At 31.4% G+C, this 15320-nt stretch overlaps 1 protein-coding gene across 3 annotated transcripts in view; it reads left to right on the forward strand.

Annotated features, from left to right (window-relative positions):
• The window catches only part of NCAM2 (neural cell adhesion molecule 2), a gene marked incomplete at both ends in the record, with an annotated part of 481818 nt that extends 476736 nt beyond the window's left edge, over nucleotides 1-5082 (forward strand). For 2 of the 3 annotated variants that reach the window (XM_079704996.1, XM_079704998.1), the window contains 2 exons: nucleotides 2601-2720; nucleotides 4971-5082. In XM_079704996.1, coding sequence (XP_079561122.1) covers nucleotides 2601-2720; nucleotides 4971-5082 — 232 coding nt within the window. Of the gene's footprint in view, nucleotides 1-2600; nucleotides 2725-4929 lie in introns of all 3 variants that reach the window. The other variant, XM_079704995.1, reaches the window with a different exon arrangement.
• Between the last annotated feature and the right edge of the window lie 10238 nt (nucleotides 5083-15320).

The raw sequence follows: 15320 nt of genomic DNA on the forward strand, positions 1-15320 counted from the left end.
TAATAGGAAATGTTGGAAACAAGCTAAATGTTTGTCAGTTAAAGACTGTTCAAATACATTGTTGTGAATATATACAATGGGAAAGTATGCACCATGAAAAAGATTAAGGCAGTTCTAAATGCTCTTTTATGGCTTCCAGCTAATACCTAGTATAAATTGAAAAAGGAAATTACACACAGTTAGTATGCTATGCTTTGTTTAAAAATAATTCACTTTCACACATACATGCTGGCATGTGCCTACAGTATCTCTTGGAAACAAGGTAAAAATATGCAACAGTAATTGTCTCTCTGATAGATAAACTAAATATCCTACAGTCAGTGGTAGGGAGAGTCACTTTTCCCTCTCTACCCTTTTGTATTATTCTGTACTGTATGCTAACAAGCTAAAAATCAAAAAGATCATTAAAACCAAAAATAAAGATTTTAGGACAACTCACCATTTTCTCATGTTACACCTTCATTTCTTTTAGGTAATGTTTATTTTATCCTTTCTAGTTTAAAATTCTTTGCTTATCTGTTTACTTTTGGTAAGAATGTATACAATTAAAATCCAAATTCACTATCTTTTCTATCTTTTCTTTACATTCTGTTTCATTTCATCACAGATCTGTACCTGTTATTAAAATAATTAAAAATAAAATCTGTTTTTTGAATCATTTTTCTGCTCATCTTGATGATTTTTTGAATCATCAATAGCCATGTTTTTCAAACAGTATCATCCTCTAAGTCATCAAGAGCATTACTATCATGAATAATTTTTTAAAAGAATCAATTGAAGAATAACAACAAGAGCAAACAACCAAGAAAAAAAAAACAACTAAAATCTAATGATGAAGTGCTTCTTCATCATCTCTACTATTATATAAATCTTGCTTCCTTGGAGCCCCCAAACAGGGGATGTTGTTAATCATGTTTGAACCACCAGCTCCAGCAGACATTTGAATTTTAAAGGTGTAAAAAGAGTGCTTCACTGTTGACTTCTAGATTTCCTTCAAAATTTTGTGTGTTTATGTGAGGTACCTACATACTCAAACAAAAGCAACAACATCACACCTGCCACCTGATCAAAGTGTTTTATTAGCCTTAATATTTTTATTTTTCAGGTCTCAGCATTTGTGAGGTCTGTTAAATATTTGAGCCATTGTTGGGTTTTTGTTGTTTGCATTCTTTTAAATATAATCCTAGTTTACTTGATTTTAGAGAACTAATCATCATCATATGATGATGAAACCACTACAGTATCAAATAGGATACACTCACTGCCCTAATATGACCAGTGCTTCACCATTACATCCTGCCCTCACTCCCTCATCCTGAACCCCTGACAACCACTGATCTTTTTACTGTCTCTATAGTTGTTTTGTTTTGTTTTGTTTTGTTTTTTTTCCAGAATGTCGTTTAGTTGGAACTACACAGTATGTAATCTTTTCAGACTGGCTTATTTAACTTAGCAGTATGCATTTAAAGTTCTTCTATGTCTTTCTTTGGCTTGATAGTTCACTTCTCTTTATTGCTGAGTAATATTCAACTGTATGGATGTACTACAGCTTGTTTATCCATTTACCTGTCGAAAGACATCTCAGTTTGTTCCAATTTTTGGCAATTATGAATAGAACTTCTGTACAGATTCATGCACAGATTTTTTTGTGGATAAAAGTTTTCAACTCATTTGGATAAATACATAGGGCACAATTGTGGGATTTTATGGTAAGACTATATTCCTGGGTAGTTGAAAACACCCATCCCTTCCTAATTTTTTTTCGTGTGCCATATTTGAAATCTGTATGATGAGTACATCATTCTCAACCATTATATCTCACTTCATTCTTTATCATCAGCAAATGGCTTCCTTGTTTTTCTTTCATTTACTTTTTTGTGCTACAAAACCTTGCAGTAAAATTTCTACTCACAATTATGATAAATTACACTTAATTTCAGATTTTAGACATCTAATAAAATGACATGGATAAGAAATTATAAGTGAAAATAATCATGCATATATGTTACAATATTGTTCTTTTTAAACTATTTTCTTGAAAGCATGAATATATTAAATATGTCAATGGTTGCATTATAGTTAAAATCATATAAATTCAGAGACATTTGAAACTAAAATTATCTTATATATAAATTTTAACTTCCAAATTTTGATATAGAAGCAATGTTATTTTTCAAATAAAACATGTTTTTATTTGATGTTATTTTTAAAATAAAAATATATATTTTAATGTGTATGGCTAATTAGGGGGAAGAAGCTACTTCATGTCATAACTTTTATTTAATGAAATAATTTTCATTTATTTTCCAAAAGAAACTGCATAATCAAATTGAAAATTTGAACTACTTTTGTGAAATATTTAACACAATTTTGAAGAGGAAAAGAATTCTAGACAAAATGGAATTTCTTCTTTCTATTTTTTCTGAACAATGTATGGCTAGATGAATTTAAATGGAAAAAAAAAATCCTAGTGGTATTATTCTGACCAAGCTGGATCAGAATCCATGGGTGGCGGGATTTTGTAGAGATTTTAACCATGTTCCATAATGCAACCTTTTTTACATTTCATAGGTAAGTTTTTTTTTTCTTTATTTTTCTAGGAAAGATGGATCAAAAGAACCAATAGTGGAGATGAGAACAGAGGATGAAAGAATTACTAACCATGAAGATGGGAGCCCAGTAAATGAGCCAAATGAAACCACACCACTCACAGAACCTGAGTATGTAGCTTGAAATGCTTAATTATTCTTGGATAAGTATTTGTAAAGTAATGAACACATTATCATTCTTTGTAGCACATATTGACAAATAACATCATTTTAAAAACAATGTTGTTTCTTCTTCAATGAAAGTACATGTGAATATCTAAAATCCATTTTCTATTGAGATACTTCACATGAAGATTTTGTATCATCAGAGAAAAATCTCCTGTTCACACATATACACATAAGTTTATGCAAAAATATTAAAATGATGCAAGCATGTCAAAAAGTTGTATTTTCCTACACTATCTTATTCTTTAAGAAATTAGGGCTTCCCTGGTGACACAGTGGTTGAGAGTCCGCCTGCCGATGCAGGGGACACGGGTTCGTGCCCGGTCCGGGAAGATCCCACATGCCGCGGAGCGGCTAGGTCCGTGAGCCATGGCCGCTGAGCCTGCATGTCCGGAACCTGTACTCCTAAATGGGAGAGGCCACAACAGTGAGAGGCCTGCCTACTGCAAAAAAAAAGAAAAAAAAAAGAAAGTGATACTTGCAAAATGTGATTGATCTTTATTGAAATAAAAATGTGTCAGAAAATTAGTTATTGCTTTGAATATGAATATGACAGTCTAAAATAGAAATAGGGTGAAATAAACACATCTATACACTTCCCTTTGGAAATCAGAAATCTTTTCAATGAAGCAAAATATTACACAGCAAAGCAAATTCCTGTCTGTTAATTAACACTGACTATGATATAATGGTGTGTATGAAGACTAGTTAAGAAAATGCCCTTACATAGAACGGGCTGTATTTTGAAACCAAACCAACCTAAACCAAACCAAACCAAAACAAGATGATTTAATAACTACTCTGGTTCTCAATTGAAGAAAAGAAATACTCAACATAAGAATAATAGCATTAACAGCAATCTTTAAATATACAATATAACATAAATATAAATAGTGAATAAATATATATGCAAAAATACACAATTCAAGAATTAGTTGAAAACACTGGTTAATTACAAATTTAATATATAGTTTTGTGAGTAAGAGATATATTAAGCATTATGCTCACCTCCCATTCAAGCTCTAAATTTCTGTATATTTTGCTGCTAGAAATAACCCATTGTTTTTATAATCCTTTATTATCAATGTTTACAGTATTTGGGAATGGGAGAAAATAACTCTGAATGCACTACTTATAATAAACATAAAAGAGAGCCTGCCCTAGTAGGTACAAAGTAGATGTTACTTCACTCCAGCAATGAAATAACTTACTTTCGATTGGTTAGTTTTCGCATAATAGCTTTGAATTTCAGAAGACATGGCTTTGTCTTCTCATTCAGAAACATAAAATAAATTACAAATAAATCCCAGAGGAACTAGCATAGTAGCATTCACTACTCCATAAAATGGTGAGGCTGAAGTCACAGAGGTGAGTTAGAATTCTATTTGTAACTTAAGTTTTTTGAAGTGAAAATATTATTTTGTCAAAGGAGGAAATACTGCCTTCAAAGCCATATGCACAAGATGTAATAATAAAGCATTGAGTTTAGGCTGGTAGAAAAAACTCTAAATCTTGATTTATTGTCATCATAGTATGATTTGTAAAGCTGTCTTAATATTAAGAAACAAAGATTGTTATTGCTTCATAGGTTAAAATTGGAAAATCTCAAAAAATGCTATAAATATTACAAAAATATTAAGAAAAAATAATAGTGAAAAGAGACCAATTAAAGAAACATATATAATAAATATAAAAAGTGGAAAAGTCCTGAAATATATCTATTTGTATTAAGTTCCCAAAAAAATCACTAATTCACTCAGCTTTTGAATTTTATGTAACAGATATGGCAGCATCTGTTGATTGTTTTTACTTGAAAAACCGGAGTACTAGTAAATCAGCTAGTTAACATATAAAATTATTTTGGCTTTTTCATACTCCAAAACACTTTATTATATTTTTAATACACCAGAGGGTTATTAAACCAAAGTCACCCTATAATGAACAATTTGGTGCATCCAAATCTGCAAATATCTTGTTTCATTAATTATTATTCATTACATCACATTTTTACAGTAGACAATATTGTATTATTATCTTTTAGATTATGTTTCTGTCAATTTGATATTTAACAAATCTGATATTTTTCATTCTAATAATCGTATTCTATTTTCTTCTACAAAACAATAACTTAAATGTTAAGAGATACCACTTAAAGTGCCTTAGCCAATTGTTTATTATTTTTCTATTCTATTCCAGAAAATTGCCTTTAAAAGAAGAAAATGGGAAAGAAGTCCTAAATCCAGAAACTATAGAAATTAAGGTTTCTAATGACATCATTCAATCAAAAGAAGACGACAGCAAAGCATAACACCAAGATCACAGAGTCTTTAACAATGAATGCTACAAAGAGCATTTAGATTGCAGTGACCCTATGACCAAAACTATTCCACTGACCTTAATTTCTTGGGAAACTTCTAGCTTGGAATAGCTTGTATACATATACATATGATCAAATACTCCTGCCCATGGTCCATTTCCTTTTGTTGTTGCGTTGTTGCTGTTGTTGTTTCTTTTGTTATGAATTTCAATATAGAGACCTGACCGGCACCAACTCTTGGGTATCAATTTGACTCTATGATTGAAGTACTGCAATTTATTATACGGATAAAGTGCTCTACTTCATAAGAACTATATTTCATCACACAACCTCTCCACAAGTAGGGGTTTAAGAAAAAACAAACAAAACAAATCTTTGTGAGCTAAATGTATAAGAAAACCCTGCATTTTTTTAATCCAATCTTGGGCAAATAGATTATTAAAGTGGATATCAGTTTAAGATGAAAATACTTAATTAAGGTTACACTTTTCATCCAGAGAATTTCAGGGAACTTAGGCCTGAAGGAGCCAGTTATCTTTAGCAGATGTTAAATATTGAGAGAAACTTTGAAAAACTCTTTTTAAGTTATAATTACAATGTTACTTCAAAGTTGAATTTTTAATAGACTGAAGTGCCAGATCAAAATTGTTACCCATTTAAATGAATATTAGTTGTGTGTAAAATTAGATTAGAAAGATTCCATAAATCTCTATCTCTTATATATACCATATTCACTCACAATGGATTACACACAAAGAAAATATATTGCAAGTGAAAATAATATTGATTTCTGCCCTCAGCTTCAAATAAAGTAAATTGAAATGGGAACAATATCAATGTTGTCTTGATATACTTATAAATATGTGATTACCTTTTACACTTTAAAATAATTTTATCAATAAATGAGTCTTTAGTGTTCAAATACTTCAAATCATATCTTCAGATACATTTTTGCCCATTGTTTTAGATAATCTTTGTTTAAAAATTCATTTTCCCAGTGTTATAGGTCAATCCCTATATGTAACTGGCTAATGGGAATTAAAATCCTTAGTGGTTAAGTTACAGAGAAATTGACATTTAGACATTGCCATAAAAGTGTCATTGATAAACAATTGAATTGCCACTATCTGTTTTTATTCTGGATGTTGTAGCTAGAAGTCATTTTAAGATTTTGATAAACAACTTGGGTTGAAGAAATTCCTTAACTATTCAACACAAACTTTCTAATGTCACTTATTAGTAATATATACCAGAATAAAATACTTATTAACTTCCAAGCTATGCAAGCTCCCAGAGGTAAAAACTGAAACATGATTTTCACTTATATGTAAGGTAAAAGAAAATGTATTTATGGTTATAAATATACATACCAGTTGGGAGCAGGTTTTAGATTATTTCTTACCCTAGAGAGCCAAAGGTTTCTTTAGGTCCCATCACATTCATAATTTCTTGTTTCAGGTAGTATCATAGCTCAAACATGCACTGGTTATAGAATGCAGACCAATAGAACATTGGAGGAAAGTCTTAACAGTGCAGAGTGACCTGCTTTATGGTATCTCTCTATGAAGATTATTTGACAAATATTAAATGTAATATTAATGTCACTTATGAACAATTTTATTTACAAAGTACTTGAAACTGTCAACCAAGGAGAGACAACAAACTAATTCTCCAAAACTATGGTTATCAGAGGACAGAACCTGCCCATCTGCACGTTCAGACACTAAATCTCTACAGTGTCCTTGCCATAATTTACAGGGTTATATGAAGTAGGAATCTCTCCTTGCTATATTTTCAGGAATATTCTGAAGAAAAATATTCCTGTACCTACCTAGGAATTTGAGTAGGAATTATCCAACTGGTCTTTTGATGGATTTGTCTGTTGCTGTTTAAGTTATGTTTGTCCGATCATCTGTTTGCTTTATTTTACTGTTTTTTCCCTTTTGCATGAATGTGTTAAAACTAAACAAAATACTTGAATTGGTTGGGGCAGAGTAACCAAGCTTAACAAAATGTCCATAAAGCAATAGGCACGGACACTAATTTCTCCTGGATAAGGCTACGAGTTTTTAAAGTAATTATGGTGAAAGAATTAGGAAAACTGAGAAAGCAATTTAGCATGTTTACTATTGTTATATCCACACTATACTTCAAGAGCAGAGAAATCATAATAAAAAACAAAGATTATTTTTCCCTCAGTTTGGAAGTTCTGTTTCTCGCATTTCTTTGGGCTTTCTATGTAAAGCAGTTTAAATAAATATTTCATATATATATATATATATATATATATATATATATATATATATATACACACACACACATATATATACATATGTATGCTGTTAGATTTCTTGCCACTAATGTGGAGTAATGATCTGAAATTAAGAGATAATCTGGAGCTAACTGTAAACAGACTGTTTCAAGTGCACTGTTTCAATTGTCTGAGTGGTCCTTATCTCTTGTCTTTGAACTCTAGGCCCTGCAAGAGCAAGGCAATACTGTGATAAACATTTTTTTTTTCTTTTTACATTTCAATGGAATGCTCCAAATGACTCTACTTATAAAAGTTTCCAAATAAGAGCTGGCTTGTAGTAAATTATAAAATATGAGTAGAACTGAAATGATCTGTTTCTTATTTTTCATTCTTATTCTAGACTAAACATATACATCCAATGGTATAAATGTTATTTTTACTGTCTAAGAGTACACTTAAACATTAATATAAAATGTCAAAATATTGAACTGAATATAAGTAGTGTTAAATAATCAGAAGCCTATGCTACTTTAAACAAAGAAGCAAAGATATCAGTGAAAATATTGGTATTTCTTGATAGGTTATGTGCAATTAGGCAATGACAATCTATATTCAATAAAATATAAGAGGGAACAATAATCTCAGCATTTTAGCAGTATTTTGTTTTTAAAACTGGCACAAATTAGTGTGTCAACATATTTTACAATAATCTGAAAAGAAATGTAAGAATTTTGATTTATTATTTTCATGGGTTGATTTATGGCCATTCTATTGATACTAATGTCTAATATTAATGTAATGTTTCTCAAGTTTTACTTCAGTTTTTACTATTAATACCTATAAAAACATTTTTTTAAAGACTATTTGATCCAGCAAAGTTTACATGAACCTTGGTCTTTGAATTAAACATTTATATAAACAGAAAGTTTTTATTAATCAAATTATTTGAGTGCCAACAATTAATTGGAACTTTATACTCACACCTTAAGTTTATGCTTCTTATTTTAAATATTTAATATGTATTTGTGCCTTTGGATTAGCATGACATTCTGCTTTATTGAAAGAAAAAAACTGCAATTTTTCTTGATATATTTTGCTTATATCTATGACACTTGTATGATACTCTCTTATTTACATTTAGTGAATAAGCTCAGTTCAGACTACTTCACCTTCAATACAAAATCTCAATGAAACAAATTATACTCTGTAACTTATTTCCACTCATGGCAAAGCAATTCTTTTAATGCACACACAAAATATACTTAATTTGTTCTTGTTGTTCTAGACAATAAATACATTCTAGATATTGTTGAAATTGAGTTTTACTAGTTGTAAGACAAAGACAACAGACACTTTTTAAAATAGGGTAAATTATTGTGGTGCCACTTGAGTCTACATTATTCCTGTTATGTATTTGATTGGGTATCATAAGTCATCCTTCATTGTTGATGATAAGATACACTGATAAAAATATTTACAACTGAAGCGATAGGAAGAATAATCTCCACTTCTTAATTTTAGGAAGTAGTGGAATAGCATATTACAATTACTTATTAAATTTGAAATATTCTTCTTCACAGAGAATAATGTAAATGCTCAACTTCAATCCCTCCACATGCTTATTCAACAGACTTTATGAGTAGATGAAAATACATTTTTTAAATGAGATGGTTTGCATTACTTATATTTAGAGAGAAAATATTTGCATCTTCTTAGTAACCCTTTGAAGCATTATTGCATTGTCTTTCACACTGAAATCACATATGTATGTGTTAGCATATGTCAAAATTCAACTGTGGAAGGTCACAGAAATGAAGTGCTTGAATCCTGAAATGAAAATCTCTCAAAAAAGGCTTCTACTCAGAGGCTTAATAATGTTCTGAGATGAAATGACTACATGTGTAACTGAGCCTAGATGTAGTAGTTGCTGAACAAATATAATTTCCTTCCAAGTCCCTCTTCTCCTTTTTTAAAAGTTGCATTTTCCCATGTCGATGCAGCTATTTAACAACATTATATAGAGTGCTAATAATTTATCCTCAGAGATTCATATTATATGCAATGCTTAATATTTATTTGATAACATATTTAATATTCTTAGAAAAATAGTTTATTATTCACCATAGGATTTTATCAATACCTTAACTACATTAATTGGTACCACCACTTTAATTTTTTAATAATATTTTCAGAATTTTGATCACATGACATTCATAATTAATATAAAGATTGACCATACAAATTTAATATTACCACTTATTTTAATTGTTTTCCAAAATTAAAATGTTTATCTTTTAGCATCTGGTTTTAGCCTTCCTTGGAAAAGAATAAGCAAAGCAATTACTGTTGGAGCATTTCAAATCACAACCAGGCATAGGAGAATAGAGGAGCAAAGAACTGAAAGAATCCAGAAAGGCAAGCAGACCTCTGACATTTGGATTAGGTAAGAAGGATCTTAGTATGAGAAGTGTTGGAACAGGGACAAGGAAGATTGTGTAGATAAAAATTAAGGCCAATTATACTGACCCAAAGGAGAAATACAGAGGAGAGTGTTAAAATAGACAGAACCTATGATTCAATTTTTCAAGTAGGATTTTTTTTTTTTTTTTTTTTTTTTTTTTTACAGAACAAGCATTGTGTAAAATAAATGGTACTGTTAAGAGGAAACATATCTGTTCCAATTCTTAAAGGAATGTTCATGGTTTAGCATTTGCCTCTAAACTCTGTTAGGTATCTGTGAACTTAGAAATAAAGATTAAAAAAAAAATCTTATTTTTTTGGTATGTGAATTCTATGCTGTGTTCAGTATGCATTAAAACATGCTGCCTTTAATTTTCTTTAAATTATATATGCCATTCAAATTCTATATTCTTAAGTTAGCTACCACAAAGTTTTCTTATTGTTTTAATAGAGTATGTTCCTATGAAATGCTGTATATATATGTCTAAACTGTAAAAATTATACTGCAAATGTTGAAGTTTTGTATTTATGAGAGACATTGAAAGTATGGCTTACAGTATATCAAAATTGTCACTCTTTGCCATTTGTATATTAATAGTAAAAATACTTTTACTTTAATAAAGTGTTGCATTTATGTTTATTTTGAATAATATCTCTGCAGTGAGAGAGCTTATGACTTGACAAATATTTTGTATTTTTAAAAAAATTGCCAAACCTATCTCTATATATTCAAAGGAAGAGAAAGCTTTATGTAATCTTGCCTCACCCTGAGTCACAGTCTTTTGGCTTCTACACTACACTGTGCCCAGTCAGAGAATTTAATGAATAAACAGTTGGTAAGAGCAGTGGTTCTCAGAACGTGGTCCCCAGATGAGCAGCATCAGCACCACCTGGGAACTTGTTAGAAATGTAAGCTTCTGAACCCAACCACGGACCTAGTAAATCCGAATAATCTGAGAGAAGGGCCCAGGGTCTGTCTTTTAATAAGCCTTTCTGGTAATTCTGACGTACACAAAAATTTGATATGCACTGGGTTAAAAGACACACTTTTAATGATAAGCCAGTATTCACTTCTAGTTCATGTTGGAATTTTATTTCTCATATAGATTATCTTCTTTTAGGATTTTTTTGAGTTAAAAGAGAAGAGAAGTTAATAACATCTCACAAGGTTTTACAAAGTGTTTTATTTCTTTTTATTTTTATAACCAGTGTAAATTTAACTCATTCTTAAAATGAAAAAAAAAAAAAGCCGAATTTTCACAAGGGGGTAATTTTCAATATAAGCTTTACAAATTGCCCAAAGTACATATACATAGAGAATAAAAATAACGTTAAATAAGCTTTGAAGGGGGAAAAATGGGGACAGATATATTTTGTGTTTGTTCTCTTTGTATCTTATATTTAATGAAAGAATAGCTATAATAAAATGCAAAATATGTCATGAGAAATAGGCCAAAACCAAGTCACTGATATATGAAGAAATTGACTAGTTAATCCTATTAATATCAATATTTTAGATTTTCTTCTATTTCTTTCTATCCCAAGCCACTGCCTCCATAAATCATCCTTACTTGTGGTGCAAGTAATGAATGTATGTCTCCTAAGATTCATGTCATACATGTAGTCAGCACTTTAAATATGTTTTTAAATTTCTATTTTTTCTGAAAGATTTTTTTCAATACACAACTTAGAATGTTCTCAAAATAAAAATAATATTCTCTATGTGCAGTGTCTTGTATACGTACTTATCCTTGGCATAGCTTTGCTCTCCAAAACAAAATGTATACATTTGAATATTACAACTTACCTGGATAACTTAAGTTGGGAGAGACAACTGTACTGCTGTATGAGAATAATATAAAATTATTCAAAATTTAATTTACTGTGACTTTTTATTAATCCAGCAGTCTATAAAGGCAGATGTTTCTAGTATTAAGGCATGTTAGTGTTTGGAAAAAGATTAACTTGATTCAGTTCATATCAACGTCTCCTCTTCCATCTCCAATTTTCACATTCCCTACTGGACCAGTTTAATCTTCCTGTCGCCTATCATAAGCATGATCAATGGCTGAAACTGACTGGCAAGACTGAAGAAAATATATAGAAGGAAAAATGATTACCAAAATCAATCCAAAACATTTGTATACTATCACATCTGGAGATCAAGTCATTACAAATTCTCATGGAAGGGCCATTTATAAATGGAGAGTTTCAGATGGAAGTTGTAATTTTCTTTATACTTGGAGGCATTGACTGGGAGAAGAAAATAAGTCATCTTATTTGTAAGCAAGGACCCAATCTTTGTAAAATACATATTCAAGATCACTCGGGGGTGGGGTGGGGTTGCAGAAGCTTTATCATCAAGTTTGATTATGTGAAGTGTCCCTTCCAATTCTAATGAAAACACTCTCTGAAAAGCATAAATGCAAATTTCACTAACTTAGAAACCAAGAAATTCACATTTATACTCACAAGGAAAGAAAAAAAAAAGATGAAGGAAGAATTGTCCACAAAAATGCGGTGGGAATAGAACTGGGATCACTGAAGTAATAATAGGAAATAGGTAAGAACCTAGATATTGGAATTAGAATACACCCAGGCTCACATACCAGTTCCTGCTACCTATTGTTAGCTCTGAATTTGAGCAATTTATATACAAATTTAGAATTTGACTTTCTCATCAATAAAATAATGATTATAAAGTGAGTAATATTTATCTCCAAGAGTCGATGTAAGGATTTATTTTTATTTATTTATTTATTTTTTTGCGGTACGCGGGCCTCTCACTGTTGTGGCCTCTCCCATTACGGAGCACAGGCTCTGGACGTGGAGGCTCAGTGGCCATGGCTCACGGGCCCAGCTGCTCTGCTGCATGTGGGATCTTCCCAGACCGGGGCACGAACCCGTTTCCCCTGCATCAGCAGGCAGACTCTAAACCACTGCACCACCAGGCAAGTCCATATGTACGGATTAATTGAGATAATGTTTATGAAGTTCTTTAGGCAGTGTTTATCACACAAAATGCCAAAAAAATGGTAGCTATGATTATCTCTATACCTGCCATATTTCAACACTGTGTTAGGCAGCTATTTCATATCCTTTAGAGTCAATGGTTTCATAATATATAACTTCATAAATTATTTAATAGGCTAAATTTTAGCCTGAAAAAGTAGAAAGAATGGCTTTCCATTTTATTACTTCTATTTTTGTTTCAGTTATCTATTGCTGAATAACAAATCAAACCCAAATGTAATGGCATAAAACATCAACAGTGTAATATTTGTCATGACTATGTGTGCTACCTTGACTTAGTTTGGCAATTATTTTGTTCCTTGTGGTGTAGTGGAGCTCATTTATGTGACTACTGGCTTCTAAGGGGGAATCTTAAAAATGGAAGCTCCAATGTGTACATACTTCCCAAGACTTTTTTTCATCACACTTGTGATGTCTAACTGGTGAAATAAAGTCTTGTGAATAAACACATCATCAAAGTGTGAGCATAGGAGTTGTAAACAAGAGTATGATTTGTTGAATACCAACTGTTATATAGTATGGAACTATCCTCCTTTTGTTTCCTAATGCTTCACATCTTTTCCACATGCAAAATTCACTCACCCCTTCCCAAGACTTCCAAAACCTTATCTCATCATGTTAACAGGGTCAGGTTTAAATTTCAGAGTTTATTCAACTAAATGAATTCCAGCTTCTGATAAGGTTCCTCAAGCTGTATACCTAAAGAGCACCTTTTTAGTGTTGAAGTCTGGACACGAAAAAGACAACTGCTCCCAGAAAACCCTACAGAGAGTTGTGAGACAGTGGCAGGAAAATAACAATAGATCAATAGACGCTGCCATTCAAAAATTAAGGAGGGAGGAAATGAGAGCATTTGACAATTTCTTCTCTGTAGAAACTCTGAAGTCCAGCTAATCAAGAGTTACTACTGACAGTCTTCAACTTACTACCGTTTGACTTAGGATTTTTTTTAACTTATGGTGGTGCAAAAGCCTTAGGCATTCAGTATCTATTGTACTTCCAATTCTGAATTGTATCTTTGTCCCGGCTAGCAATATGCAATACAATCCTCTCAGGTAATGCTGGGCAGCTGCAGGAGCCACAGCTCACACTCAGCCACAGGATCATGAGGGTACACAATGAATACACTTACAATCATTCTGTACCCATACAACTGTTCTGTTTTTCAGTTTCAGTACAGTTTTCAATAAATTACATAAAATAATCAACACTTTATTATAAAATAGGCTTTGTGTTACATGACTTCGCCCAAGTGTAGGCTCATGTAAATATTCTGAGCCTATTTAAGGTAGGCTAGGCTAAGCTATGATGTTTTGTAGGTTAGGTGTAATAAATGCATTTTCAATTTATGATACTTAACAATCAGTTAAGTGGTTAACTCATGGTAAGTCGGTTACCTCATGGTAAGTCCAGGAAGAAATGTAGTTCCCCCTTCCTTCACTATAGGAGATTTTCCACAATTTAGATCAGGTTCTACTACCTGGAAGTGGTTACTAAAGTTACTCTTCTCAGTGACTCTTAGGGTGACTTTTGATATCTTTGCTTTTATGTAGAAAATGATGTGTGGTTATGAGTAAATTTTTTGGCCTGCTTCCTGACCAGATGTATTTAGTAGCTAGAAATCTATTTTCATTTAAACTAAGCCCATTCAGTTCAAGCTGATACAAGTCCTTTAAAAAGAGTGTGAGTTTTGTATGTGTTAAATTGTAATCCACCACATTAGACAAAATTCACACTTTCAAATCTCTTTAAGACAGTTCCCTCTCTATATAGGGATACAAAATGAGATGAATTGTAAATTTCCTTAAGATTCTTAAAAGCTCATTTGTCCAGTTAAGAAACTTTACAAGGCACTTCATTAAATTACTGATACCTGAACAAAGGACAAATGAATGGAAGGACAAAGGACAAAGTGAATGGCCTCTTATCTTCTGGGTTTTTCATCACATGACCTCAAGTCATTCTGTAGTAAAATACAAAGGTCTTTAGAGTATGGTGAATGGTTTTCAAAAGGAAGTTTTTCAGGAGCAAAGGTTCCAATGTGCAATTATTTATCAAGCCTTTGCTCACATGACTTTTGTTAATATGACAACAGGTTCCAAATTTTGTAACCACCTGTCACTGTGAGAGAGAATTTCACCAAAATATATGATGTATTAGCAGCAACAAATAGAAGAGATTCTACCCAAGCAGTGAAATGGCTCAAACTATTAAAACTGCAATAGATAGAGGTTCTACAATTAGGAAATCATGTACTAGAAAAAATAAATAATAATAGTAATATACATATATACTATATACTTCATCATTCATTCCCATTACATTTAGAACTAAAATTCTGATAAGCAGAGGGATAAATTATTTTTCTCGGTTTGTAAATCTGGAAAGTGGCAGACACAAGATTCTAATTTAGATCAGTCAACTCTTATTCGTTTTTTTTTCATTAAGCATCACCTATAAACAAACAATATAGATTAATAAA

This window comes from Hyperoodon ampullatus, assembly GCF_949752795.1.
Source record: "Hyperoodon ampullatus genome assembly, chromosome: 5".
Taxonomy (NCBI): domain Eukaryota; kingdom Metazoa; phylum Chordata; class Mammalia; order Artiodactyla; family Ziphiidae; genus Hyperoodon; species Hyperoodon ampullatus.